Source organism: Brachyistius frenatus, unplaced genomic scaffold (genome assembly GCF_029030835.1).
Source record: "Brachyistius frenatus isolate BFR_SWC_R1_liver_20210118 unplaced genomic scaffold, ASM2903083v1 Contig_83, whole genome shotgun sequence".
NCBI lineage: Eukaryota > Metazoa > Chordata > Actinopteri > Embiotocidae > Brachyistius > Brachyistius frenatus.
In genome coordinates this window covers 1,745,010-1,768,850 of record NW_027210682.1, presented here as the reverse complement: position 1 = coordinate 1,768,850, position 23,841 = coordinate 1,745,010, and the positions used below count along the sequence as shown (strand labels likewise).

At 42.8% G+C, this 23,841-nt stretch overlaps 2 protein-coding genes across 3 annotated transcripts in view; both read right to left on the bottom strand.

The window, feature by feature from the left end:
• Nucleotides 1-15,037, bottom strand: part of emid1 (EMI domain containing 1) — a 53,969-nt gene extending 38,932 nt beyond the window's left edge. For both annotated transcript variants that reach the window (XM_069709441.1, XM_069709442.1), the window contains exons 1-3: nt 14,441-15,037; nt 8,021-8,134; nt 7,262-7,365 (exon numbers count right to left, since the gene is read on the bottom strand). In XM_069709441.1, the coding sequence (XP_069565542.1) occupies nt 7,262-7,365; nt 8,021-8,134; nt 14,441-14,616 (394 nt within the window). In that variant the 5' untranslated portion in view covers nt 14,617-15,037. The remainder of the gene's footprint in view (nt 1-7,261; nt 7,366-8,020; nt 8,135-14,440) is intronic.
• A 2,077-nt stretch (nt 15,038-17,114) lies between these two features.
• Nucleotides 17,115-23,841, bottom strand: part of dnah10 (dynein axonemal heavy chain 10) — a 28,242-nt gene continuing 21,515 nt past the window's right edge. The window contains exons 64-78 of the mRNA XM_069709581.1: nt 23,497-23,770; nt 23,280-23,384; nt 23,001-23,155; nt 22,763-22,917; nt 21,940-22,120; nt 21,618-21,818; nt 20,955-21,164; nt 20,749-20,844; nt 20,469-20,640; nt 19,847-19,978; nt 19,434-19,645; nt 19,151-19,318; nt 18,872-19,052; nt 18,651-18,796; nt 17,115-18,561 (exon numbers count right to left, since the gene is read on the bottom strand). Of these exons, the coding sequence (XP_069565682.1) occupies nt 18,415-18,561; nt 18,651-18,796; nt 18,872-19,052; nt 19,151-19,318; nt 19,434-19,645; nt 19,847-19,978; nt 20,469-20,640; nt 20,749-20,844; nt 20,955-21,164; nt 21,618-21,818; nt 21,940-22,120; nt 22,763-22,917; nt 23,001-23,155; nt 23,280-23,384; nt 23,497-23,770 (2,535 nt within the window). The 3' untranslated portion in view covers nt 17,115-18,414. The remainder of the gene's footprint in view (nt 18,562-18,650; nt 18,797-18,871; nt 19,053-19,150; nt 19,319-19,433; nt 19,646-19,846; nt 19,979-20,468; nt 20,641-20,748; nt 20,845-20,954; nt 21,165-21,617; nt 21,819-21,939; nt 22,121-22,762; nt 22,918-23,000; nt 23,156-23,279; nt 23,385-23,496; nt 23,771-23,841) is intronic.

Below are 23,841 nucleotides of genomic sequence, written 5' to 3'. Positions count from 1 at the left end.
ATTTATTACAGAAAACTAACTCTGGATTGGCAATGAATAACTCTAAATTGTATTTCTGTTCAGATCTTGTGAGATTTGCTTACATAAAAGTAGTAGTCTGTCTTGTAGCATGCATTAAACACGGGCCTGTCGTGGAGGCCCATTGCAGTCTACTCAGGGTTAACCAGTGGATGTAGCATAAACCACAGGTTGGCGAAGATTTCTATATGAAATGTTGCAGACTCAGCTCTGGGGGTCCTGCTGTCTGGATTATGATATGAATTATGATCTGCAGTCTTGTATGACTATTTGCTCTCATAACACCAAGCTGAAAACACAACAACAAAACAACTACGAGCACACTTCTATTCTCACATCTGTCCTGTCTGTGACTGTAAAACCAATACAGCTTAGTGTAAAGTCACCTTTGCCAGCCGTGTATACCTTTGGCTTTATGTGTCAGACATTTGATCATGAGAGACAAGTTCTATTATCCTCTACTTTTTCCTCTTCTAGCCAACCAAGTGAGGTAATGTTTCTTTGGTCAAGACGATCGGCTCCTTGAGGGGAATGCCTGCTCCTCTGTCAGGTTTAAGCTCTGAAAGTCAACCAGGCATGTCTCTAATTAGACCGACTGCTGGTGCAGTTCATCCAAACCTCTTCTGTACTCTCGTCTTCAGTCCAGGACTAATCACAACCATCAGCACCACTCTTCTCATCCCTGCTGAGTGCCGTATCAACCACATGAGCAAATGGAAATATACACAAAGACCAGCTCAAAGCAGAGCTCAAAAGTCAGACAGGGGCAACGACTATTACATTTTACACGTTATCCAACAGAGCAGCGTTTCGTTGATGGGAAACCAAACTGGAAGGGTTGGGGGGCAAGGGGCCGTAAATGATGTCACCACAACACACCACAGCAAGATCTCTGTGATGTGGTGGTCTGTTTGTGGTTAAGTATACATGGGAGTGGAGAAGGTTTGAAGGTCGGCTTTGTAAAATCCCCACCCACTGTGCCACAACACTTGAGGCTCTCATGTGGCATTGTATATGTTTATGAACTCATAACAGTGACAAATGAGCAGCTAGATCAGCAGGACTACTGGGAGTGGACAAAACCCACAATATGAGAGAAAAAGATCTCACTTAAAAGCAACATTTTTTTTATTGTGTTCTTATGTTTCTGCGGTCTGTTTTCACTGGGCAGTGGGGATGAGACAGCAGCAAGAAGACATGAGACAGGACCGGAGTTTCAGAGAATTTACACGACCGACTCAAGCAAGAGAATGAAAAAGTAAATTTGTGTGGAAGTAGAGTTCAATCATTTAGTCAACTGAGAAAAAATTAATCTGCAACAATTGATGATTGATTCATTGTTTACATGTGCCGACTCCTGCTTTTCAAATTTGAAGGTTTGCGACTTTTATTTGCCTAAAATGAAAGTTAAATAAAATATCTTTAGGTTGGGTTGAACGTTTGATCACACAAAAAACACCATCTGAAAACACCACCTTAAGCATTTTTTACTACTTTCTGACGAATTGAATAATGTTCTTTCAAGCATTAAGTTTATTGCTTCAGAGTGAATTTTCAAAGTTGCCTTAAAAATATGTTTTCTCAGTAACTTGTACCTGATCAATATTATGAGGAGCTCTGGGAACATGTTGGCCCTGCAAAATCTGGAATTGTGTCAATTGATCAATCAATCAAATAATTTATCAAGAAAAAAGTCAGGTTAAATACAAAAAAATACATAATTTGTGGTTGCAGCCCGATGTAAAAGAGAATGTAAAAGCAGAAGTTAGTAAAGAAAAATGCACTGTACGTCTTTATGAAGCTAAATAATGAGGGAGGATGAAGAAAAAAGTCCAATCAAAGTGGAAAAAGTAGCAGGAATTATGACATATTAGTTGAGAGATTGTGATTTGCAATAAATCTGGTGTTGTCAGAGAGATTACCAGCCTTCAGTTGGCTGCAGGCAGCAATTGGGTCCACTGAGCTCATCACAGCTGTATAGAACCAACAGGACCCCGGGCATACCCGCTGCATCAATGCTTCCATTGTCTCAGCACTGACGTCAAAACGTCAAATATGCTTTATTACCTTCTCAGAGCCCACCTAAGACAGGAGGGCTGTGTTATACAGTATGCCACCCTATACTTGCTAGCTGAGAGATGGTGACATGTTGAAGGGCAGGGAGCAGACGGGGTTAATGCAGCTTTAATGACATCAGTCGCCGAGTGGATCAGAGATAACAGGGAGGTAGAGCCCACACCTCTACTAGAAAAGAGGATTTAAAAAGGGCAGGATTTGAAAGGTTTTTCTTTATCACTACATGATAAAAGCTCTGTTTCCAGTTCACTTGGCCTTATCTTAGCCGGGCTAGGAGGAGAGTGTCTCTCTTCTCTGCTCCTGATTGCGTGATCTGTCAGGCTGTAAAGTGCCTGTCTGTTTGTGGGTCACTCAGTCAGCACATCAGTCCACTTCAACTACGGGGTGAAGGGAAATGCCTCGGCTTTATTGGGGACAGAAGAATACTCCAGCTGCCATGACCTGCCTGCGTGTGTGTGTGTGTCTATTTTCATCCTTAAAAGTTTTTTTTTCTTTTTTGCTGTGCTGACTCAGCCCACTTTATTTCTTTCTCACTGCAGGAAAAACAGTTTTCAATGCACTCCCGGGGAGGAGTCTTGGAAAATAATAAATAAATCAGTGAGCAGAAGAGGCATTTCCAGTCCAGGAGCCAGAAACATAAAACTTAACTCAGATTCAAGGCTAAGTATGTATAAAACTTTTAAAAAGATTCAGTTTAAGAAAGCATGAAGTATTAAAACAAATGTGTTTCTTCTGGAATCGACAGAATATCTAGAATAGAATAATGGTAAAATAATATTATATTATTAGCTGCTCATCTTTTGGCTTTGGGTTAACAATATTACAGGCTAAAAATCCATAAAGCATAGAAAGTCATAATTACAATTCTTATGGCATCATTATTCCACAGCCTGAAAGATGTTTTTTCAGTGTGTTCTGTATGTGGTTTGCATGGAACATTTCAAAATAATGTCATAATAATATTATCATAATTACTACGATATACTCCAACTTAAATATCTAAACCAGGAAGTATCATTTAGGAATTTTCATAAGCCTGATGCAAATACCAGCACATAAGAAGACAGTGTGGAAAGAAAGACAGACAGGAGACGAGAAAAACGTTCCTCTCTGTCGGTTTAGTTCATTTTAAGTTGACTGGTTGGTATTTTCATCGGTGTTGTTTGTTAATTAATGACTATTATAACAATTCCCCTGAGCCAAGCAGCATGGGCTGACAGGGGTAGACGCTCCCATGTCTAATCTCTTCTGGGGCCCTCAGCCCAGTTTTCCTTAACTTCAGCTGCTTCTAATTTGGGCTCAGCACTTGTGCGCTTTCCATTTACATAACTATGAATATCAGCTGCTGTGGCCTTTTCTGCACGCTGGCTGCAGCTTGCCTTGCTCTATGTGTATGAGATTTATGTGTCTTCATAGATCTCATCTCCTGAGTAGGTAAGTACTCTGGATGTGGGCTTGCATGCAGCTAAATCTGACATCAAGTGTGTGTTTCTGTGAATGACTCGGAACAAGAGAGAATAACATATGTAACACCTGCTAAGTCAAACACGGGGGAACCCTGGAATGTGACTGCAAAAAAAAAGAGGGGAGCTTAATGAAAAGGTGACTCTACGTTTTGTCCGTGTTTGTAACTTTGATAGTGCTGCTCTGTGTGGTCTAACAGGAGTGGGAGTGGAGGTCACCTGCTCTTGCTCAGCTCCCTCCCCTCTGACCTCAGGCTGGAATCCCTCCTCTCACAGCTACTAAAGCCTGCTGCCATTAAAGCAGCTAATCAAAGTGAACAGCTGCATCCCTCACTGTACAAATCCTCAACACCTCACTCTCCCACCCACACATTGACTCTGGCAGTCAGACAGACACATAAATCGGCGTCCATGCACTCCCACTCTTCCTTTGCTAATGGCAAGCTGCAGCCGACTGATGTTTAAAGCACGGGGTTTAGTGTGTAGGCCTGTGATAAGCCTCGCTGAGCTGTGAAAACACAGATTACATTTCTGCAGCTTATTACAGACAACGTGCCTCTGCCTTCCAGCCATACCGTAATTGCGACCCAAAAAAACCGCAGCCTCCGCTTGGCTGTGAGATACGGCTTGATGGGGACCCCCGCGGCAGAGCTTTGACAGCCGTGCAAATTCAAGTCTACATTCCCCCATATGTTTCGCTGCACGGCGGCCTCCTCTTGCGATAAGCTGCAGCCATATTTCTTTCAAGTGCTTTTCTAAAAAAAAAAAAAATCAAATCAGGGCCAATATATCTCCTGCTGTCTCTTAGTGTCATCTTCACACTTTTAAGACTCCATCAAAATTAGCAAATAGAAGGTGAAAGTCCTAAATACCTGTGAATTTTACTGATAGCTATGACTGCTGAGTGTGCAATCACCCGTCACTGTTGTCCTGCATATCTGTGCAACTGCATGGGAGAGAGTCAGAGCCAGCTCTAATGTAATAATGTAGCTTTTAAGGGATAAATTTGATATTTTCATATCACAAAATTGCCTCAAAATGAACTATAATTTAGATATTTGTGTTTGATGTAGCATAGGTTGGGATATCCCAACTGAAAACAAGCATTTACTTACTTGGAATGCCAAAGCCAACCAAGCATACATTAAATCCCTGTTTCTGGCAGGCTATGAAAGTGCCTCCATCTGCAAATACTCAGCCTTTTTTTCTCAGGCTCAATCAGAGATAAAGACCATTGTGTTCCAGTTCCACAAGTAAGACAATATCTCCCAAACCTCATAGAAAACAATTAGGACCCAGTAATTACACCACTGGCCTGGAATTCTAGCCAAGTCCTGAGTTTGGGGTGAGGAAGTACGAAAGAGAGAGCAAATGTGAACGGTGCCTGTCTGGTGCAGTGTTATCTTACTCTGCTTGGACTCAGATGGAGTGAGTTTGTTTATCAGCATGGGTGTGATGTAATGTTTTGCTTTTGGAGCCCTTACTCTGAATGTGATGAGCCAAAAAATCTGCACAAGCCTGTGTATGACTCGATGACAGCATACTGTGATCTCTTCCCATAATGATCTCTCCTTTATCTCAGCTCTCTGCACACTGCTGCCTTGGTTTTGGAAAGTCATAATCCAAAGTTTAAACAGAGATATGTTATCTTCACTACAGACTGGACCTGTTGATTTACGTATGTTGACCCATAGGCTGGCAGGCAGAAGGGTGAGAACGGAGGGACACAAGAGAAAACAACTCTCTCATCCCCCTTTTAAAATCTAACCATATCAATGACAGTGCTTGCAGCTTGTAGCGCACATACTTTCTCCTCTTGAACCTTTAAGCAGCCTCAGAGTCCTGCTGGTTTGGACATTGCTGAGATCTGCTCTAATGCCGACCAGCCTTGAGAGTCAGACATGGCCTGAGGCTTTTGGGGTGGCTTGGTTAGAGAATGGTGGAGGTAAAAAGCAGGGCAGCGTGAGTAAATGAGTGGATCATACACATTTTCCACAGTCTGTGGAAAGCAGACAAATCAGAGGAAATGCGATGATGGGAGAAAAGGCATATAACAAACACTAGAACTCCAAAAGAGGTCCTTAAAGATGTACACACGGTACCTCTTTCTAAGATGTATGATATTAAATAAGAGGCGCAGTAGGATGAGTTATTTGTTTTTCTGCATAACAGAGGTGCTTTGTTTACTGAGCTTTTTTAATTCAGCTTTATTGAAAGTCAAACTAGTGCTCACAGCCATCTGGAAATGGAGCCACACACAGGTATTAAGAGCCTGGATTTGAAACTTGCACCCACTGAACTAGGGGTGCAGCTTTAACTTCACTTGGCAACACTATGGTAACAGATTTAAGCACAATCCGGTCTCCAGCTTTGCCCGAGTGGTGAGCTTTTATTTCTCCTTAAAGCGGCGAATGAGGCAGACAGCAGCGGGGTATCAGGTTCTGCGCTGGCAAGGGGTTCTGCTCACGCGGCAGGAGCAGAACAAAGCGCCGGTGGCCCTGGATAGCATCCATGGTGCCGGAGAGCAAAGGCCCTGTGAATGGGACCTGTCACTTCCACTCAGCACCGCCTGTGATCTGAGCCACCCGGAACGACGCTCAGATAAGTGGCTAATCCCAGCATCCCTGCTGGCTCGACAGCCCCCTACTGCCATGACAACCGGAGGGGAATCTCCTCCAGCAACAACTTAATTGGATAATTTCCTCCCTGTTTCACTGTGTTTTCCTCTGCTTTTGTTAAGTAAAGTCTGTGTTGTCTGACTGTGAATGTGGTTTTTGACTTTAAGAGTGGGGAGGGTCTAAAAAAAAAGCAAGCGCAAGTGTAAGCAAGCAGGAAATGGGGAGAAATTTCTCCAGTTGAAGCCACACTGCAGCCAACCACAAGCCCCTGGGAGGGCTGAGATTTGTTCTTAGCTCACCTGGCAGTGGGAGCCCTGAGGAGGAAAATCGCCTCTGTTTTCAGCACCACAAAAACTGACCACTTAAATCACTGTAAACATTTATTGTCATTTGTATTATATAGCCCGACAATTTACGTTACACCCATTCAAGTCCTGGGCATAAACAGATGCTCCACCCTTCTCCACAGACTGCAAAGACCTGCAGACTAGTGCCAGGGGAAGTCATTATACATTGGGAGTGCGTGTGTGTGTGTGTGTGTGTTGGGGGTGGGCAGCAGCTACTGTAGTCAAGAAATGAACACAGCAGTGCTAGCATGGCACTTAAAGAGGATGAAGACTTAGTTCCAGCTGGACCATAAATCTCAAAACCACAGAAAAGAATAAACCTTTACGTGGTACAGTCACTGTTGTAATAAAGACATTCAAAGTGATTAATAAAGTGGACGTATTTGACTCACCCACCAGAGGCCGGGGGATCTTATTTCTTAACTTCATTTAGAAGACAGAAGCAGCCTTATGTAAGCCTAATGGAAATCACTCCTGTTTTAAAGTATTACTCGCACAAGTATATTGGAAAGCACATGTGCAGGCCTGAAGGCAGCAATGTAAAACAGAGGGGTGTAGATGTGACAAGTAAGTCAGCCTGGAGACATAAATAACAATAAAGACACGGGAGGCAGATAAAATAAAGGTGCCACAGTGGAAGAAAGAAAGAGAAAACTGACAGAAGTCAAACCTGTCAATGGTTTCTATAAACCACTGTTGTATAACCAGTGTGCATGTGTCTCTTTCTGTCTTGTCTTACCTTCTTCACAGGCGGCGCCGCTGAATCCTGGACAGCACTTCCACTCCAGAGAGGTCACAGTGCGGTACACCACTTTGTAGGAAGGTCTGACCACTGTCCTGTAGCTGAAAATACACACGAAATCTAAAGCCAGCACATACACAAAGAGAACAACATCTGTCTGTGTGCGCTCTGTGCCTGTGCTAACTCTTGACTTTTTATGAGAGTTGATTTCTTGTAGCATCAGTACAACTTGCCACATCTAGATTTTTTCCATTCCATTCATTTCCCATTTTGTCTTTTGTCCATCTCCAGGAACAAGTTTAAAGTTGTATGAAACTTTTCAGGTGTTTCTCAAACACACGTGGCCATGTGGAGCAGCTGCCCAGCATGCTGATCTATTCTGATTTTAGGTAGATTAATTGGCACATTCTTCAATAGATTTCTGATGGTGCTGCATTCACACTCGTCCTGCAGAGTGGGCCATTCCTCCCACACATTAGATAAGACACATAGTGATCAAGGATGATGACCACCACTTACACCCTTGTAGCTCAGAAAATTAATAACATGTCATATAATGACTGGAAAACCCTGATTTTGAAAACAATAACAGTTTTCTGCTATTAAATTACACTATAGTTAAAATCACTAATGAACAGTTTTCCAAACAACCAAACACCCTGTACTTTCACAGTGGTTTAGTGTTTTAAGGTGATTTCCCATTTTTAAAGGCTACATAACTGTGTGGTACAGAAGTGACAGTCCTGGTAAGCTCACCTGCCTCCTGTGCATCCCTGCGGCCAGCGGCATGTCTGGTAGACCCGCTGGAGGACTGTCCCATTCTGCACCTGGCAGGTGACTGTCTTAGTGACCGTATGAGGACACCAGTTCCTGAGGGGACAAACAAGAGTGAATGAAAGTCAGAAATGTAGATTGTAAAAGAATAAAACAACAGTAACATCACCTCAGTTTGTTATTTTGAGATACAGAAGAAAATGTCATTCTCGGTGCAAAACACCTTCAAACAAGTGCAGTCACATTATAGCAAGCTCACAAAAGCAAATTAGCTTTTGTTTTGAAACTTCCTTATGGTGTTTACACGGTTTTAATCAGCCACCAGATTCGCGGGATTGCATTGTGGGCTGTATTTACACTGAGGTCTCTCCTCTATCAATACACATCCGTTTGCATTGGGCTCTCAGAGGCGGCGAAGTCCCCCAGGAGGGAATGAAAAGGAAGACGAGGTCCAAAGATGAACGTTTTTCAAGGCGGGTTAAAGCTGGATTGCTAGTTCACTCCCTTTCCAGAGAGGCTTTGTCAGACATTATCAGGATTCACTGAAGCAGTTAAGAAACTGACCTGCGAGGGGGAAAAAAAACAGCTTATGTAAAGGTCAAATGTTAACATCTGATAGTGAGGATACGATCAGTTAGAGCAGTTATTTCTTCGGCTACCAGAAGCAAAGTTTAATACTCTCTCAGTATCTTAGAATAACTCCACAAAAGTCAGACAGTTATGTAAAGCGTGATTCATTTGAGGAGACTAAGAGCTAATAGGCCTAGTTTAATCCGCACCAAGAGTTTAATTACCCTTTTAAAACGAGCAGATATCTTAGTGTAATAAAACAGAGGCTATTAGAAAAGTTTATACAAAAGTTTAGCTGGGTGGGCTTCATTAATTTCATCCTTCTACTTATCAAATCAAGCAAACTCACAACACTTATCTTTATTCAATGGAAAACACAGCCATGCTGCAGAGCAACCACATAATACTATTATTACACCTATTACCTTCATATAGATACAGGAGTAAAAAGCAAACAATTACAGCCTGTCAATCAATAGATGTACAGAAAGAAAGCCCGAGAAACCACAAAGGAGGCCGTGCGGCTCATCGCACAAAACTACACTTTGTGTGTTCTGCTGCCAATGTGTTTGCAGGAGTGGGGGGGTGTTCCCACCAAAGTCTGTTTGTCAATATGGGAGACCATATGTTTGTGTGTATCAGAGACAGTTTACACTAAAGGAAACCGCCAAAGGCAGAGGATGCAAAGCAGCCATGAACCAGCTCCCATTAACAATCCCCACATGTTGTGATGGCCGCACACACAGACGTGAGCCAGCGAGCCGGGCCACCTCTGATTAATTTTTGTGCTACTGCTGAGATTTATTTGTTTGGATTATTGAGTGACCTTGATTTCATCCATTCATGTTACATTTATTTTTAACAGATTAATGCCATTTTGTATTACTTGCTGCATTTCGAAAAAAGTTATTACACCTTTTAGGTAAAAGTTATTACACCTTTTAGGTAAAAGTGAAAAACAACCGATATTTTCCAGGGACTATTAAAAAGGAAAGGGAACTGCAAAAGTAAGAGATAGCTTGAATTAACCATAAACCTCTCAGGTAAAGTGAATGCAGGAATTCATCTGCCACATGCTATTTAAATACAGGCCTACCCTTCATGTATCTACGTGGATCCATCAGCTGCGAGGCTACAGAAATTAGCATGGATCTATATGATCACCCTGTGATTGCTCTCCTTGGTCCAGAAAAATATAGGCCATTGAAGGATCTGTGGTCAGGTAAAGATGGGTGTAAAGGGGGAGGAAGGGGGAAGAGGGAAGAGGGGGGTACTAACCCCAACTCCTCCCCACCACTTATCTTCCAGACCCAACAGATAAACATCTACGTTTCCCAGCCAGAGAGGCAGCTTCACCTGGGAACAGCTAAGATTGTCGCCAGGGGGTACGAGGAGGGAAGTGGGGGTAGATTTTATGGTCTCCCCCTGCTCTCTTTGCGTTGCACTTATGCAATTACCAGAGAGGAAATGACGACTGCTGCTGTCTCAGTGGATGAAATAACAAAAGCAGTTGGCATAACAGAGTTTACAATTTTTCAAATGGCTTGACAACCAGTTCCTGCATGCACAAGTGGCTAAACGTGGTTCAGACAATAACATCCACAAGGAAGCAAGAACAAAAGTTTCTCCACTGCAGAGAGGATGGAGATTTAAGGACATACTTTGATGCCTAAAGATAATTGTATCAACTGGACACAGGTAATGCCATTATTTCCTCCTCTATACCAACAAGCCTTACGTGGAATAACATTCTTCATTTTGTTGCTGAGAGCTACTTTACATCTAAGGCACACAGGTGCACTTAGTCTGTCACTCAAATGTTTCATAGTCAACACCTTCCTCTTACTGGAAGCACCCCTGTGTTATGAAGTGTGAAACCCACCAGCACCACGCTGTTTCACCGGCAAAAACACCAAGCAGGCCCTCAGTGAGTATCAGGTCTCAACACACACATGGAACACTCTGAATGCCGGGCACAAGCTAAATAAATCATCAACCATCTCTCACAGCCACAGCCAAACGTTAAGAAAGAAATCCACACATTTTTTTAAGGGACGGAAAAATCACAGCTTCGGTCCATCTGTTCCTCAACGCTACAGACGCCAAGACGGTTAAACTTTGGAGCGAAACAAAAAAGTGCTGAACACTTTGATGAATGCAAATGCTGACAGAAAGCTTGTGAGCTTGTCAAAAAAAAGCTTATATGCATTATTCTAGTTACTGTGTATGCCCTCATTTCACCTTGTATGCTACGCAGTCTGCATCTTTCAGGATCATGAGCTGGTGCACTTTCAGCTGCAGACTGCACAGGGAGGTAGAGGGGGGAGGGGGGGCTCAGGTGGCTGAACTGTCAAGAGGTGTGATGAGGGCAAAACGCTGATGACTCTGGTGAAAAACATTTCAGTATAACTCCCTCTACATCCACCCGTCCATTCACGCACTGTGGGAGGAGGAGGGCCGAGCACTTAAAGATATGTTTGAAATGCAGCGAGGACAGAAAGCTAAAGGAATTTCTCTAGATTTCTGTCTGTGGGAAAATGCTCGAGGAGAACAAAGAACAAAAGACAGATGTGGCAAATGGCCAGAGGAGAGGAGAGGAGAGGAGAGGAGAGGAGAGGAGAGGAGAGGAGAGGAGAGGAGAGGAGAGGAGAGGAGAGGAGAGGAGAGGAGAGGAGAGGAGAGGAGAGGAGAGGAGAGGAGAGACAAAGGTCATATCTTCATGGAGGTCACACAAGGAAGCTTCTGATTGGAATAGTGAAGTGAAAGAAAAAAGACAATTATGAGGCAGCGTTGTTCCCGTAGGACAGAGCAGAGGCGTAAGATAAATGTGCAGAATAAGAAATGACAGAGAGAGAGAAAAATAGAGAGCACAAGTCAAGGTGAAATTAAGACAGAAGGAAATTCCTTCAGTCATCATGAGCAGCTTGTAGAAAAGACTTACAGATCCAGAGTGGCCTCTGAGTGAATAGTGTAAAGGAAAACATAATTGAAATGAGTTATATTTATTTTGTGTTTGAATAATTATCAAATGAAGGTCAATGCAGAATATTACTGATGATGGGCTACTGTATTGCAGGTTCAAAGCTGCCATGTGTTTTCCATGAGCAGAAGACAGTGAATATCATCAAAGCACCTCGGTGAGGCTGTAAAGGTCAAGGCTATGTGACTCCTTAAAGCAGCCGGGAAGAAACAAGGAAAACGCTCATTTGTCTTTGTCTGTTTGGAGCTCTCAGGCCTGGACACCTGCAAGCTTTCAGTCAGCGTGTAACGGGTATGTGCATCTTCAAGTGTGTGACGCTGGAAGTGAAAAAGGAATTCCACTCAACATAACACATAACATAACACATAGCCTGATTACACGTGCTGAATGTCCCGTCATGTAGAGCCGAGCTGCTCCACTGACCATGAATGACACTTTGTGGATGACTCACTTGCAGTTTGTAATTGGGGCTTTGGTATCAGGCCCCAACTAATGATTATTTTCACGATCAATTAATCCGTTGATTCTATTCTTAATTGCTCGATTAATTGTTTGAATTATTAAAGGAAATGAAAATTGTGAAAAAGGGCCCAAGGTCAAATGTCAAATGTCTTTTTTTAGTCCAAAACTGTCTGCAATTGAAGAAAACTACAGAAACACAACTATTCAATTTGAAACGCTAGAACCTGATTATTTGGGCTTTTTCATGTAGATGTAGGGCTGCAACCAAAATATATGTATTTGATTTATGGTTTGGTTTGTAAATCATCTAAAAAAAATTGTGAAACAAAAGTCCAAGGTACAAGGAATATTTTTCATCCAGTCACTCGTGATTGAACCATGATCATTTATTTAATTATTTATTTATCTTCACTTATTTGATTTAATTTGTATAATATATATATGATTATAATCAAAATAGTTTGGCTAATAATCAATGATTCAACTAATCTGCTAATCTTTGCAGCCCTACACTGGTATAGTCTCACTCCCTGAAAATCATCCTAATTACCAGCCACCAGTGATCATTAAGGGAGCCATACATTTGGTGACTGCTTTCTAATTTCCATCCCAATTTTGCTTGGACACAAACATTAGTTGAATATATTTCCAATTTAAAGCCATTCTCCTTCGAGCCACACACAGGCCTTCCATAATCTCAGTCGTCTTCATTCCCATGCTCAAAGAAAACATGGATATGGTTAAGATGGGTGAGGAATGAGGGCGGCCACAGGGCTCAGACTGCCTGTCAGACCATGACAAGTCCTCCGAGGGAGGATAAAGAAGTTGGCGAGACAAGTAAAGAAGCATCTACCTCAGCAACCCCACAGTGTGCTGAGCTTATACAGTCATTAAGAAGGACAAGGGTGAGCGAACACTTTATCAGCTCCTCCATAGAAGCGGTCATTCTATGGATACCAGCAAAGAAATTACTCAAGAGATGTTAATCCCCTTTGATTTTGGTAATAACTATGTGAAGACAGGGCTGGAATGGGAAGTCATTCTTAGTGAAGGTTTTCCTCTGACAGATTCCTTTCCCAGTTTGCTAATATTTATTTTAAGTGCTTGAACCCGAATGACAGGTTATTTCTGTCATTGAAGGTCAAGTTGCTAGTAAGAGCCTAATGCTCCTTGAAATCCCACCGCCACTCTGTGGCTTTGCTGACACACCATAAACTGCTGCTTTCGCAGAGCAGGCCAGACAGCAGGTGGACTGAGACTTCCAGCTCCTCTCACGTCACCTCAAACCTGTTGACCTCTCTACCTCTGAAGACAGTGACCACCTAACTCCAACAGCAGCTTCTTCCCTCTTCTGCCCTGCCCGTCCTACGCGGCCACTCACAAACGGCAGCACACATACTGTAAACTCATCTCCTTTTCCCCAAAACAAGCCCAGATGCAGTGGAGTCCCAGCTGCTTGTGTTTGGTAAACACATACACAAACCTCTGACCGTGAGTGACGGGGGTGCTGAGCAGAGAGGTGAGTCAGTGGAGCGAGGCCGGGAGCACTAAAAGCCACCTGGACACACCCAGGAGAAAAAAAAGACCCCATCAGAGGGGAAGGGGTTCCAGCCTGCGGCCACTTACAGCCCACACATACACACAACCTGACAGCATAAATATTTGGAGGATGGGGAATGTCCTCTTCTCATTAACCAGTGGCTGGTCTCCGAGCTAAACACTGGCACTGCCCATGAGGAAAGCATAGCTGGTTTGTGCTCCTGTGTGTGTGTTTAACCTCCTTCAGAAAAGCCTTTGTCAACATCACTGATGTTACACAGAGGATCAATAATTTTATGAAACCACCTCATCCCCCCTTTTAATTCATGGACCTCTTCTTAAGCAATTATTCCTGTGCTGTGCCGCCTCTACACTGCTTATTCTAGGCCCTGTTTTCACCACCAGGACCCTCAGCAGCGGGTTTAATGTGGACAGATCGGGTGACCGAAGGTGGTGCTTTCAGGAGCAGGCTGACAGCCGAGAAGGAGCAGATGATGGAGCTGTTGCTGCAGCTGCTGAATCTCCTGCTGCAGGGATAGGGACACCTCAGGGACAGAGAAGGTGCTCTCAGTAGAGAGCTGTGGGACAACAATGAGGATGGGACTCGGCTAAGCACTATGTGCTGTCAGCACAGGAAAAAGGAAACGAACTGTCAGGAAGACAATAGGACCTGGTAGATGGATGGAGATGGGAGTGTTTTGCAGTCATACACAGAGAAGGAAACAATTTTCCAAATCGTAATGTTTCAAAATAGGCTGTAGAGGTTATTCAGTGTGTATAACAAGACACAATCGAGGCTATACATGCAGTGTTTGTTGTGATAAGTGGCCATGTGTGGGTGCTTTCCTTACCTCTTCTGATAGACTGAGGTGTGAGAAGCTGCTGTCTGTGTCCCGGCTGAATAGGTTTTGTAAAGTCCCGTCTTCCAGGTCCCGTCAACAAACGTGGTCAGCCAGAGGACCAGCACACTCCTCAGCAAACTTTTTCTGCTAAGCGCGGACACGCTCTCTCGTTGGTGCGATCCCATTTCCGTGGCATCAAAAGTATGGCCAGCACAGTTTTAATGAGCCCAACTACCTCCGGGTTAGAAAAAAGACCGGTTAGTGAATCCAGCTCGGGGGAGAGGGGGGAATGTGTCAAACTGCACCGGGTCGGCTGGAGAAGACGCGCATCCTATTCAATTAAGAAGAAAACGACGTGTTAAACTCGCTTATTTGTTAAAAAAAAAAAAAAGAAGCTTAAAATCCTGAGAGTACTACAGAAAAATGCCGCGCCATAAACTCCCGCTTCTCATTTGTCTCTATGACAGAGATCCGACTTTTGAAAATGAACCTGGAACAGTGAGTGTGTTGTCCTGCCTGCTCTGTGCGCTCTACCTACCTCCGTCTGTCTGTGTTCATATCCAGCAGCGGGCATGAAACCCGTTTTATAGTCTCCTCGGGTCTTTAAAAAGCACAGCCTGCTGGCTCTCTTTTTTTTTTCGCCTGCCCCGTTTCAACCTCTCAGAGGACAATGCACTCTCACGGCGACGCCACTTTACGCATCGGATTTGCTCTAAATTAATTATGGTCTCCTACTTCTCGAGGTTCCTCTGGACCTGTGTCGGTGATGAGTAGCCCATCTCATGTTTTTTGTTGAACACAATAAAATAAAAACTTATGACAAAGTTCTTACAATAATACAGGCTTCAATATTCAGCGTTATCTATCTATCTATCTATCTATCTATCTATCTATCTATCTATCTATCTATCTATCTATCTATCTATCTATCTATCTATCTATCTATCTATCTATCTATCTATCTATCAATCAATCAATCTACCTACCTACCTACCTACCTACCTACCCACCCATCTATCTAAGCCACCAGTACCCAGGTGGACAGTAGGGAAAGTTGAGGCTACCTTAACCTCCCTCTGCCCACAGCCAGTAACCACAGAGCTGCGTCCTGCTCCAAACTAAACACCTGGCACTGCAACTAAACACCGGGACTGTGGTCAGGGCGACTAGACCTCTCAGGCTCAAGTCTCTCCATCTTCAAGAGAGGCTGCAGACTGCTTACGCAACGAGCTAGTTTACTGTAGTTTTGATTAAGTTCATAGCAACTGAGAAGTGGTGTTAACATTTTCATACACACAGAAGGGCAACCAGACTGGCACTAATCACTCCTTACAGTGCAGGGAGAACTCGGAAAAGAATGCATGCACTTTAATGAGTTGGAATGAGCCCACCTGCTCACAATCACAACACATGAAAACTTTAGAAAATGATGTGCCAGAGTTTTCTGTTTCAGGGCACCCATGGCGTTTTACGAGGCCACTCAATGCAGACAGTGGTGCCAAGCAGGAACTGGAGCAGTTTAGGGTTAATGTAAATCCCTGCAGTCACGAGCAGCTGAATATAATTTTGACCTCTGAGGAGGGAGACGGGGGATCAGTTCCACTGAGAAAGTTTTTTTCTTCTCTGTCATTTCTTGAGCAGTTACTCCCCTGCCTCTATCATTTCCCTCCTCTTTGTTGTGCAAACTAAAAGAGGTGCATTACCTATTGTCTGTCTATGTGCTTACTGAAGATCTTCAGTCTTTTGAATGTTCATTAAACCACACAAAACACCATTCTTTCCCTTTTCAACAACAACAACACAATTCCTCTACACCTTTGTTTGGTCATAAACATGTCCCGATCACTCTTTATGATAGTTGTAACAGTTAAAGCTGAATGGGGCCTGTCTACCCTTTACCCTCTGCCATTCAGAGAGGACCCTTTAAGGCTCCGCAATATTGACAGGCATGATCTCATCGGAGTAAAAAGACTTTAGAAAATGTAACATTTTCATGTTGCTGATTGTTTTGACTCGGGAATGTCTTAAGTTGACAGGCCATACTTTAGTCTTCTCTGCACATCCCTGATTACAGCCGCATGCTCACGACTGAAGTGACATGAGTTTTCATTTCTCTGTGTGTGTGTGACCTCACCGCTGCACCAGCTGCCAGATCCTGCGAGGCTGTCTAATTTGTAGAGGAAACTTCACCTGCATTGGCATGCTGACCTCAGCAGCCTCGATTACTCAGTGCTGCGCTAGATCTGTTTGTTAAATCTTATAATAAAACATGTACTGAAACCTAAAGTGCAGAGAAAACCTACAAGGATACTCGGGTAGAGTGGAAAACTTTAGTAACCTTTGGTCACTGTTAGTTTCCCCTGTATGCAGCAGCTTCTGATCGCCTTACAACCTCAGCAGAAATATGCTGTACTTGCCGTCCTTTTCAAGCATGTACGCAGTTCTGACCATATACGACAGGATTGACCAGCAAACATGTTTTTATGAGTTAGCAGCATTTTAGGCCTTAAAGATGCCAACCCACTGTAACCTTGTGGCGGAAGAGCCAACTGTAACATCAAAGGCAAATCCCCAGAGCTGCTGACCAGACTGTGGAGCTCAGTACTGCGACTGTGTGCTGCCATCTAGTGAGAAAATAATGAAAGCAGATAATGAAAGCTTTGAAGTAGATAATGAGTCAACCACCAATCAGTCAATTTATTTCAGAAAACAAATTAATTATGCAAGTATTTGTTATAATGTAAAGTTTTTCAAAACAGCAGAAATAAGGAACAATATTATTAATGAACATGTTTGAACAGACCATGAAGGTTGAAGGTATTTATGTCTTTATTATGCAAGCAAAAAAAGTTTTAATAGCAAATTTTTTTACACAAATACATTATTTGCTTTGCAAAAAAAAAAAAAAAATTTTTTTAGTTTTGTTCACAAAATTATGAATTTTGCCTATGAAACAAAACGTATTGGCTGCAAATTGAAAACTTTTGCTCTCAAGCCAAAAACCTACGAGTTGAGTTGGATGTAGTGGGCGGGACATCAACTGGAGACGGAGTTTCTATTGGTGGATTGATTTCAGCCACACAGCACGAACACCCCGCTGCCTCTAAACACCCGACAGTGAAGGACCGTCTTTTAACAACGTGGAGGTATACGTGTGATATTCATCTTTTTCTATTGAAATGCGTTTAACTGCGGCAGCACAGCTTTCACTTTGGTTATATTTCATGCTGCCATCAGCATGTCGATCCCTTCAGCGGGACACGTAGCGGCATGCTGCTCGTATTTCCACCAGGTACACATCGTTTCTTATCCCGGTGGATGAAGAGCTTCCTGTTAGGAAACGTTTGTGTCCGTGAAAAACGAGCGGCACGTGTCACAGATAGGATCAGCACCACTTGTGGAAAACTGCAGTTGTAATCTTGTTAACTTTAACTACGTGCCGGCGGAAGTGCGGGCAGCCTACCACCATTTAGTGCTAACGGGACCGGCACGGCGCCGGCATTGACAACGTGAAATATAACCAAAGTGAAACCCGTGCTGTCACGTTTTAAAGCATTTCCACAGAAACGTTAGCAGACCTCTTGATGTCGAAGGCAGAGTTGTGTGTCTACAGCCATGCTGTGTGGGTCTGAGTCAATCCACCAATAGAAACTCCGTCTCCAGTTTATGTCCCGCCCACTACGTCCAACTCAACGCGTAGGTTTTTCACTTGAGAGCAAAGGTTTTCAATTTGCAGCCAAAAAGTCTAGTTTCATAAGCAAAATTCTTAATTCTCTGACCAAAACTGAGAGAAAATTAGTTTGCAGTGCAATAATTTTATTTCCAGTTTATATATTTTTACTTACAAACTAGATTTTTGATTGCAGTGCGAGAAATTTTCTTTAAAATTATTATTATTATTTTTTTTGCTTGCATAATAAAGACAGACATACCTTCATGGACCGTGTGAAAGCTAACCGGCTCAGTAAAGCTGCGGGCCGTCTTTAGTCAGTGTTGAGGCACAGAGCGACTCCCTGGAGCACCCAGTGGGAGAGGTGCAGGTCGGTGGACAGGTCTGCCTCAAATACCAACCCTTCACCCATTGCATTTCTCCGCATGGAAGTGGTGTACACGGGCGTCAGCAGCGTGTTCTGAAGTACGAAAACACACGAAAATACATGACAGTTTAAAACAAATAAGAACCACAGTGTAGTATGGAGGTCTGTTCAGCTGTGCACACCTGTAATCTGAGGCGGTGCGCCTCTATGGGGATGATTCTGAGAATGGGCAATTCCACAACCAGATCTTTTGGTTTGCTCTTCACGAGGCAGCCCTTCTCCATGTCCCAGTCTGCTCCCTCCAGATACAAGCCCGACACGAAGCAGCCTGCCGGCAATTAAACTGTCAGTCTTTCCAAGTAATCGCTTAGTATGCCGGAAACAATGAGCGGCAGTTCGTTACCTTGTCGGGGTATGTCACTGATTTCATCCTCACTGCGGTGCTGCGTCACTTCTGTGTACAGTGTGGAAAGATCCAGAGGCCAACCATTTCTCCTGCATGCAGCTTGGACCAGAGCAGTCAGGTAAGACTCAGGGATATGGAGTCCTGATAGCCACATAACTGTTGGCTCTCCCTCATCCACCTTATGGGTACACAGATACACGAGACATAAAAATATATTCTCAACTCATTTCTTTACAATTAATTCTCCTGAACTATTTTGGATGTGCCCATCCTTACCCAGTGGCTATACTGTTCATAACGCCTCTTGAAATGGCTCATCCAGTTGCCGAGGGACTTAAGAGTGGCAGGTGCCAACTTCTTCCAAATGGCAGGGATGTTACCATTAAAAAGGGCCCGAGCTACCTCGTCCAACTCATTGCTCATACCCACCTCACCGGCTAAGGCCTATGGGGACAAACGATAATCTGAACAAATCTAAACTGGAGCACAAGCACAAAGACACAACACATGCATGTTTGTGTTTTCCAATATGTTGTTGTTCTGTGTCCCTCCGTCTCACCCTCTGCAGGTCAACCAGAGAGAGCTGCATGCGGACCACTAGCTTGTTGAAGCGCTCCAGTTCTTGAAGCAGAACCACTGAGGTTGGAGAAATGTCCATGCCGAATCTTTTACGGATCACATCCATGTCGAATAATTTGGGCAGCTTGTTCTGAATGTCCTGGGCGACCTGGCTGATGTACTCATCTCTACTGATGCTTCCACCAGATTCACCTGCGGTGAGAGAAGCCAGTGAAGTAGAAAGCACTTGAAATCATGGTGAGTAGAGCAACCATGAAAGCGCTTCCACTTTGGAAAAATAGTACATTGCGTTTCTCTGAATCAGAACTTAACAGTAAAGGTGGAAAGCAACACTAGAATGTCTTCCACTGTAATCAAATCAAGACAAGTCTTATGAACGATGCCAAATCAAACCTGTCTGGGGCTGAAGGTCTATTAGGTGAGTCCACATCTCTTTAGCTGCTTGCGTGTAGTATCCTATCTCTGCATTGGAATGAAGACCCAGTACCTCGGGTCTGTTTGCCAGTGGCATGGCCTCTATCTCATCTGTAACATATAACAGGGGAAAGTAAGGAGTGATGACAGAAATGTAACTCTTTTTCAAGTTTAAATAGTGAGCTACTTGTAACATTTGCCTTTTCAGTAGTGATAAAACCAACAAAATATACAAAAACAAAGGGGTCAAGTATTTGGAGCAGCCCATGGGTACTTCAACAGAATACCCAGGAGGCTTATGTAAATTCATGCTATGCACTTGAGACTGGAGGTCTTCCCTGTTTAGTCAATTTCTCCTGGAGCAGTTCTGTCATTTAGAGGAGTTTAATAAGCAGGAAAAACACTAACTACTATATTACATTCTAAAACTGCCTACTGGCAACTTGACAAGCCAAGTCGTAGGCAACACAGTCAACTGGCCTGAATTGAGGTGAGACAACCCGCCCGCGTCACACTGCTGCAAATTTTTCCCTGCAATGTTCTAAAATATTAGGTCTGTACTGGGCTTTAGAGAATTTAAGAAGTGAAAACAACAACTGACCAACATATATCAACTTTGGCCCTGGTGAAGGGATCTTGTAGTCCACATCTTTGTTGTTGAAGAAGTGGAACTGCCGAAAGGTGTAGAAGAGGAAGTCTCCAAGGTACTCATTCATGTACACAGTCAGGATCCTGCGGTCAAAGCTATCTATTGCTCGCCCACCATACATCACCTAATAAAACATCATGTAAACATATTTAGCTTACAGCTTTAGATAGCAGGATAATATATGTATATACAATATTTAATAGAGTATACAGCACAATTAATTTGGCCTAACCTCCCCAATGAGGTATTTCAGACTTTCCCAGGGTATATCATTGTCGCCTTGGTTGTAAGCTTTTGTCAGGTAGGTGTTCAGGATCTCCATAGACACCTGTTGAGCAGAGGTACATTGTTTAAAAATACAGAAAATTTAAATAAAACTAACATTATACCACTCCAATAACGAATACAAATTTGAGAAAATTATTTTGAGCCACTTACGAAAAAGTCCGACTCGCTGAAGTCGTAGGGGACATTCCAGCCGATCTTTCCGTACTTGCGCCTCTCCTGCACCACAGCATGGAAGAAGGCCAGCACATACACCAGGCTGCAGAACGCAGGGTGTGGGCACGCAGTCAAGGCCTTGTCAGAGATTTTAGAGTATGTGGCTCTTATGTTCAGCTTGAGACCGTTGGGGGGCTCTGTCACTACCTGCACACAGTATTAAAGTACATGTAAAACATTTTTTTATTTTTTTTTATCTCTGCCTTTTCTTAACAAGCCTTCAAGATTTTTTCTTTGTATGAAGTGGAAAAAAAATTAATAAAGGTAACTCACACAGATGTTCCTAGAGCAGACGCTCTAATTTTGAGAAGTTTTACAAATGAGTATCAATATGTCAAAACAAGAAAGATTTAGGGAGATAACACTGATTTCTTTGAAATATTTGACATGTTTTGGAGGTATGTGACTGTTTTATCACCTTGTTGTAATGTAACAATTTCATATTCTTAACATATTCTTTTACATAAAAAAAATAAAATTCTATTACGGCACCTATTTGAGGAAATCCTTGCACCCACTGGAAACTTAAGAAAGTTTCCATCTACGAAAAAAAAAATCTAAATGAAACACTGTAGAAGGTAAAGAGAAAATGTGTTTCACCTTAAAAGACTTTTGCAGTATGCCAATGGGGAAATCCTGGATGGGGTTGGTGGTGATCCACAAGCGGAATTTGTGGTCTGGCTTGACGATTCTCTCTAAAGTTTTCTCCAGGTCTTTTAGCCACTTCACCAGCAGGTGGCAGTTCTGTAGCATCAACCACTGACCACGAGCTGCTGCCTTCTCAAGCAACTCCAGCGCCACCTTTTTTACAGGTAAAGGAGGACATTTGATGTTTTGTATTGTTATTTAGTGTGATTACTTCGTGAACTCTATAATCACTTCACGCTTCATAGCTGTGGCATAGAAAAGAAGTGTTGAGTACCTTCTCTTGGCTTTGGCCCATTGCAAGGAACTTGAACTTGCTTCCAAAGCCTGACCTCTCGGCGAGTTTCATGAGGTCATTGGCTGGGTCAGAGCCAGGGCTCAGGATGAACATAATGGGGGAGAAAGGTGTGCTCTGTTCATAAATCGCATCAAAGCTGATCACAGGGGGCTGTACATATCTGAGCAGAAACACAAGAAACAAGTGGACGTTCAATGATAAATATCATTCAGTTTAAATAATCATATATCTGTAAACATTATGTTTAGTCAACTTAACCTGCATCACAGCAGTGTATTATATGTACATACATTGTACATACTGTTTACATAGTGACAGTATATTTGGGTTTGTGCAAAAGTTTTAGGCACTTTAGCTGTTTAAATTCATATCTATTACTCAAGGCATCTGATTCAAATTCATTCTGCAGCATGCCAATGACCTGAACATACAACCTGTAAGGAGCTTCAGCAACAATAAGTTCAAGGTATCAACCTGTACTTTAATATCGAGTCAGCCTGAAGTGAGTAAAAACATTTAGAGAGTCTAAATCTGAAGATGAAGCATGGCAAGTTCTCAAATATGCTTGAAACAACCTACCGGCCAAGTACCTTGAAAAACTGTGTACAAAATTGTAGAAATTGTCTTATAGATGAAGGTGGTCACACCAAATTAGGTGGGATTTTTTTTTTTGGCTTACACAATTGATAAAGTATTCATTACATTATTTTAAAAGCATTCACTTTTTACTCAAGTGCCAAAAACTTTTTCACATCACTATGCATATAGACATATTGTATTATTGCAATAGAAACAGTCTCACTTCTCGCCCATTGTTTCAGTGACATAGTTAGTCACAGCTCTGTAGATTCTATCAATACGGAAGCAACGCAGCAGCAGAAGCTTCTGAAAGTTTGACAGGTTCTCCTTATATTTCATGGGAAATGGAGCCTGTTCTGGTCCATCCAAGTCATACCACTGAGAAGAAAAAGAGTGAGGGTTAAATTCTCAGCTGACAAAGTAACATTCCTGCAGTGATTTCTGTCACTGTGGTCACTTACACACTTCCAGTCAGTGGGATTTCTCTCAATGTCGTCAGGTAGAGAGCCAAACTGCTCAGGAAAGAGCGCTGTGAGTTTCACAATGTCCTCCCAGGCCTGATCTGGAAGCCAGTCACAAGGCTTTTTGCGTTGGCTTTTTTCCAGGGATAGATTACCTTCACACAAGAGGTGAAAAACATTTAGCTTTGAACATAGTGTGCACTCGTGTTTGTGTGTGTTTGTGATCATTTTAATCTACTTAAATGTTTTAGGGGAGTTGAATTTCAATCAATATCTCACCCTTGATAAAGAACTCCAACTCCTCCTGAGGTGCCCTCTCTTCTGCCTGCTCAATCTTGATGGTCATGTTAAAGGAAAAGAGCAACTTGTGTCTCTCAAACAGCCCTAAGGATATGAAATTAGTTTGGGTTATCAAATCTACAAAGTATCCATAAATACCTTTAGAAATAGATCTTTTCCCATCCATTCCATTACAATTCGAACTTAAACAATTTACCTGTGCAGCCACGTTTATAAACATTGTACGTCAGAGTGTTCATTATGTTTTTCAGTCTCTGTTGAAGGACGGAATCACGCACAGACTTTTGCAGGGAAAAATCAAACACTTCCAAGTAGGAAGTAAGCGAGTACTGGTACATGCTGTTCACCAGAGCCATTTCTGTAAGTACAAAGAACAGGATAGCACCACGCTTGGCTGCAGGTCGGTAGCCATCTCTGAGTTCATCAATGTTCATTGACATCTTCTCGGCCAACTGTAGTTTCTCAAATACCTGATCATCAAATCATCAAACAGGGAAAATAAATAGTATTAGTGACTTCATTGACATTTCTGTTCTGTCAT